General features: G+C 56.6%; 2 protein-coding genes across 2 annotated transcripts; one reads left to right on the forward strand and one right to left on the reverse strand.

Annotated features, from left to right (window-relative positions):
* Positions 1–857: 857 nt before the first annotated feature.
* On the forward strand, positions 858–1601 carry FIBRA_07905 (uncharacterized protein; the record flags this gene model as incomplete). The annotated part of the gene is made up of 1 exon (XM_012329568.1): positions 858–1601. One exon carries the CDS (start codon positions 858–860, stop codon positions 1599–1601), a length of 744 nt encoding a protein of 247 aa, XP_012184958.1.
* A 221-nt stretch (positions 1602–1822) lies between these two features.
* On the reverse strand, positions 1823–4198 carry FIBRA_07906 (uncharacterized protein; the record flags this gene model as incomplete). The annotated part of the gene is made up of 10 exons (XM_012329569.1): positions 1823–1982; positions 2050–2152; positions 2215–2304; positions 2527–2680; positions 2739–3002; positions 3053–3190; positions 3303–3475; positions 3530–4002; positions 4052–4093; positions 4149–4198. 10 exons carry the CDS (start codon positions 4196–4198, stop codon positions 1823–1825), a joined length of 1647 nt encoding a protein of 548 aa, XP_012184959.1.
* Positions 4199–5650: the final 1452 nt, after the last annotated feature.

Consider the following 5650-nt stretch of genomic DNA (forward strand, 5'->3'; position numbering starts at 1 on the left):
GCTCGTGGTGCTTGCGAGTATAGGTATGGTGTTCGATCAGCTGTTTGGTTCAAATGGAAAGACTGAAAAATGAGAGAACACTAATATTTCAGCTGATACAGTCATGATTCCATCTGCGTGTGCCAGATGAAGACCTCACTCCCAGAGAAGGTGTACTACATAAATAGGAGCCTTGGAGGATATTTTCTGAGTGATCTCGTGCCCAGACACCCCCCCTGCCAGAGGTGCCTGATGTAACGGTCACACTAGCCTTCAATGAGATTTAATCACCCAATTAGACTCTATTTTTGGGTAGGTTCAGCATAAATGCCATCTGGCAGAGAATGGCAGAATGATTGATGTAACGGTCACGACGTGTCTTCGACACGTCTGGGTACGAGACCATTTCTGAGCACGTAAGGAGGCCAGATACATCTAAAGGCATGCTTGAGCATGACACGCCACTGCATCTTAGCCTGAACCTGAACTCTGTTTCTTGCCGGTCCCGGCATGAGGCAAGTCGTGGCAGCCACCAGGTGGCCGGCGTTGAGATTCGGCATTACGGCACGGTGGCTGAAGCAAGTTCGGCATCGTAACCAAGTCCGTTGCAGATTAGCTGCGATGCGTGTTTCCTTTCAGTTTCGTTTCTCTTTACACATACAAAATTGACGGACACTCATTCGAACATTGTACTTCGAAACTGTGCCAACTCCGAGACATTCCGGCTATGTAGCCGTTGCTTTTAGGGGAAGGCCGCAGACTTTCAAAAACGCTGCAGATTAAGGCCGCTATGTCACGCCACGCGTCTAGTCACCATCGTAGTCACAACATGGCTTGCCCGCGGCTCGGGGCATCTGTCGGCGACGACGACGACGACGATGAGCACGGCGACGGCACACCAATACGGCGACCTCGCAACCCAGCTCCTGACCGAGTCGCGCCGGTCCACGGCCACAGACACACTCCTCAAGTACAACGACGTCCTCGTGCGATCCATCATCCGCGAACAGCGGCAGCTCGAGGCGTTCCTCCAGCATGCCCTCGCCGCCTACCCCGACGCAGACGCGGACGCGGACGACGACGACCCGCTCGCGGACAACGACAACCCGGCGCTGCCGACGATTCTCCTCTACCAGACGGCGATCAACCGCAACAAGCGGTGCCTGCTCGCGTACCACGCCCACCGCCTCGACCGCCTCAAGGACCTCTTCTGGTCCGTCGGGGGCGCGCTGCCCCTCCTGCTCGCGATGCCGTCCGCGACGCCCGGTGCGCCCGCCGCCCAGTCCGAGCCCGCGGCGCCCGACGTCCGCGCGCGGCTCTCCCCACACGAGGTGGACTTCCTCCGCTCGTACAGCGCGTCGCTCCTCGCGCTCCGCGCATCCCTCGCAACGTCCGCCGGGGAGCCCCACGCACCCGGCGCGCTCGCAGAAGACGTGGACCTGTTCGCGCCGATTGCGCGCCCGCCAAAGGACCTGCACGTCCTCGTGCGCGTCGTGCGCGACTGCGGCGTCGTGCACACCGAGCAGGGCGCGCTCGACTTCCGCCGCGGCCACCGCTTCCTCGTCCGCAGGGCCGACGTGGAGCACCTCATCGTCCAAGGCTTTCTCGAGGAGACATGGTGAACGGTGCTGTGGGGGCCGTGCGTGCGTGCTGGGAGCCGCCCGTGCTCAGACAGTGACTATCCCCTCTGATTGTATCCATAATGATATGAACCCTTCTTGGGATTCATGAACATGCGATGAGCAATACAAGTTACTTGATACAACATGATCCGATCTACAGTCTGGTGCCGTGCGTTTCTCTCATATGGCCTAACGGTCTAGTTGGATTTCTACTCGCGTCTTCACTGCCCAATGATGCTCGTCCACGAGTCTACCAGGTCCACGACGCAGTACCCCTTAACGGGCACGTATTGGTTCGTGATCACCTTGATTGCCTCTTGAGCGATCAGCCCACCCAGGAACGCTGCCACGTTGGGCATGTCGGCAGTCGGTGCCCGGGCACTGCGGTCATAGAACGTCATCAGTATCGACATTGACATGCATACATCTGCTCGACGAGACGGCGTACATCTCACCAACGGCAGCGTCCACTTCATCGGGCAATTCGACGTTCTCGCCAACGAGCTTCCTGATCTCCGTCTTGAGAGACTCGACGGTCACATTTGATCCGTCTGTTCCGTTGTGCAGTGTAGGCTGAGCGCGCGGTCGGGTCTAGATCAGCATATACACGCACCAGGGTTGTCGTTCAGAAGCGTGGACAGTGCACAGAAAGCCAGATGAGTTGCCGTCGCGGCCTCACAAGCGTAAGTCGTGAGTGATGTCGCTGACAAAATCACATCCTGCACGTCAGCATTGGCCTTTGACAATATAAACAAGCCAGTCGATGGGATCGAAAACGCCAGCAGAGTCTCCGCCGCGTGAGATATCCCAATTAAAACGTTCAACTAGCTGCGGCGAGATGTCTCAAGGGCGTTTGAGGAATATGAGTATACGACAAGGAACGCCAATGGGCATAAATCCCTCTGGTTTAAGGAGGGATCCTCACCTAGCGTCCCAGCTCCGGTATCCCATTCGCCCCACCTTGTCCCTCTCAGCACACGGATGTGGTGCGCGTTCTTGACAAACGTGTCCAGCTGATCGGCAGTCATGAGTGGCGCAATATCTGGGAATTTTTCACCGAGAAGCTCTTTGAAATGTGCCTACAAGCTCGTTGAGACCCGAGGTCGCATATCAGAGACATACGGTGCGACCACACACCTTCTCGATCCCGGCCCATTCCTTGTAGGCTGTCTGTAGCTTGACATAGCTCTCCGTATCTGTGCGCATGTCCGGGAGCGCGGCGCTGAGCGGCAGGCAGCCTGGCCCACGATCGCTCCGCGCAAACGCGTCCAGGGTGCGAAGCAGCGCATGGAACGCAGCATTGGGCGTCTCCGGCGTGAGCTTTGATGATGGGAGAGTGGCTGCCAACCCTGGGGACGATAAAGGAGAAAGTGCGAACAACGCCTCTACGTCCCGAGGGATCTAGCATATAATCTCAGCGGCCGAGGTACGAGACGAGTCGTCGCACGAACCGCGGGTTCCTGCCAGACTCGCCATGCCTGCGCTTCGGCTTCGTCAAAGTTCTCCTCGTCGGGCTTGCGGCGCATCTCGCGCACAGCGGCTTTAAAAGCCTGTTTATCGGCCGACGTGCTCGGAGGCGCACCGTTGTGCTTGCGAAAAAGAACGATTCAGCTCATGAATCCACGGCTCCACGAGGCAGTTCGCCCCTCAACCTCTGAGCAGCAGCGTGCGTATCGCGCGGGGGCACGGTATTGAACTCACCGATTTCCGCCAGTCGTCAAGAGCACGGACAAGGATAATTACAAACGGGACGTGCCCGTGTTCGGTTGGATCCAGCTTGTCGAAATCGAGCTCGCGAGCCCACTGAAGAAGGGCGGGGAATGGCCTCGTGATGCGAAGCGAAGGGGGCGTCTCGTCAGTGTGTGGTTGTGCAACTGCGAGATGATGGAGTCGTAAAAGCTATCAAGTCTGGTAAGGGATGGACGTACCACACTGTTCGTGGAACTGAATGAAGAACTCGGCAAGGAAGCCCGCCGATCGCACGACGATGAGGGGCGGGTTGGACAGATCGTTCCACAAGAGGAGGGAGAGCCCGTCCAACACATCTTTTCGCAAGTTATGCGCAACGACGAGCGAGAACGATCTGACGTACGCTCTCCCCTGCTCGGTCTGAAGAAGGTCGCTGATGTCCTTGACGACTGCTTCGCCCTCGACGCTCTCGTTCAACTCGCACAGCAATTGGACTGCCTCTTGTGCGCGGGGCTTGCCAACACTCTCGAGACCAGAAAGAAAGAAGTTGTTTCCAGCATCTGCCGGGGTGGTGATGGCCGAGTCGAGGATGGTGAAGTGGCCAATGCCGGGTAGAACAAGGTTCTTGAGGACAGCGGTGGCAGTCGCGGAGGAGGAAAGGACGAGGATACGGGAATTTTCGAGTGCATGCTGACCTGAAGCGGCCCAAAGACTTTACGCGGATATGTAAAAGAGAGATGTAGAACACGGGGGTGGCTCACCGGAGCTGTCGGTCATAACGACGGGTTTTGCTATCAGGTGCGCTGAGAAAGACAGCGATGAGATTGCAGAGTAGGCAGATGCTGAGGGGAGACAAACCCGATGGCGGATGTGGCCTGCTCAATGTCCTGCGACTCGGCCGTGCTCATGGTCGTCCGACGAGATGTCGTAAACGCCAAATGACTCAAAACGAAGTGGCGAAGGACCAGGCGCTCGGTGAGGTTGAGCAGGACTGGTCAAAAATACCGTCGGGAGAAGGCTGCATGGTGATATTGTTACTTTCTTCGTTCACGATCCAATTCAGACCAAGTACGGAACTTTATCCTATCATGCAAGGTGGCATGAGCCTCTGGATTACTCTCCAACTGACGACCTGTATTTTCGCTACCACTAGTACACATGCGACTGAGATCGAGTGGTGATGTGGATTATTCTTCATACTAATTTATACTGATATGCCATACAGCCGAGTCCACTCTAATGTCAATGTCCCTCTCAAGGCACGCCTGCAATCCTCCGATCCTTCAGTCATAACTGGGCTTTATGTGCATGCGATCATCATCCACGGCATGCACCCGAACTGCGCTTGCCCCTGGGCTCGCGTCTCCAGGCCCGCCGGCCCATCCAAGTTTACGCAGCGCGTCAAAGACCGCTTGGTGCGGAGCGGGCTCGATCGAGTCGATCGTATGCAGATGGATGAGACCGGTGCCGGGAGAGAACGTATACGTGCAGTTCCTGTACAACAGTCGGCGTCAGTGTTCGGGCAACTGCGCAGACGCCTATGCGTACGCACACTTCCCATCCCCCATTGACTCCACTAACGCGCGCGATGCCGGAAACGGAGAGGCCCACGAACAGACTTTTTTCCCTCGTGCTACGATGTTTGCGGCTTTCTCCAGGTGGACCGCCCACACCTTGATCGGCACTCGTAGAGTGGTTTGCTGGGCGAACAGGATTGTGAGCCGGGCGCGTGTGGAACCGAAAGTCGTGGCTGCAAGCATACCTGACGAGGAGCGCGGGCCGTGCACTCGGACACGGCGAAGCTCGACGTGTAGATCGCTATATAGCGCATTCAGCGTGTGTCGAATAAACACCGACGACGCCATGTATAGGTTAAGACCTGTGTAGATAAAGCCATGAGCCTAGGACACGAGGCATCAAAAATGATTCGCACACCTTCTACATGGAGAGTCCTGGGGAACGGCGAAGGCAGCTCGACGGGTGGGGTATATGCTAAGCGAATATTTGGGCTGTATATGCTCTCGACTTCAGGTGCATCGGCTTCGCCCGCCTTGGAGGAGTTCAAGACAGGTATTTCAAGGGAAGAGACCAGACCGGTCTTGAAGAAGTCTGAGAGCGTCTGCTGCAAGATGTAAATTGCACGGCCTAACTCGCATCAAGTGAATGGATGTAGAAGCCGTATGAGTTCCATGTATGAGATATTTAAATCTAAAAGTAGCATCAGATCATCTCCGCGACTCACCAGGGGAGTGCCTCGCGACTAGGGTGCGGTAGAGGACGTACCGGTGCGAATCTCCCACTCCTGGTCTGAGATTTCGCTCAGCTTCTCCGGCTGCCGAGGCGGGGCACCGCCTTTTTCT

The sequence above is a fragment of the Fibroporia radiculosa genome (genome assembly GCF_000313525.1).
Source record: "Fibroporia radiculosa TFFH 294 genomic supercontigs, scaffold19687, whole genome shotgun sequence".
Taxonomy (NCBI): domain Eukaryota; kingdom Fungi; phylum Basidiomycota; class Agaricomycetes; order Polyporales; family Fibroporiaceae; genus Fibroporia; species Fibroporia radiculosa.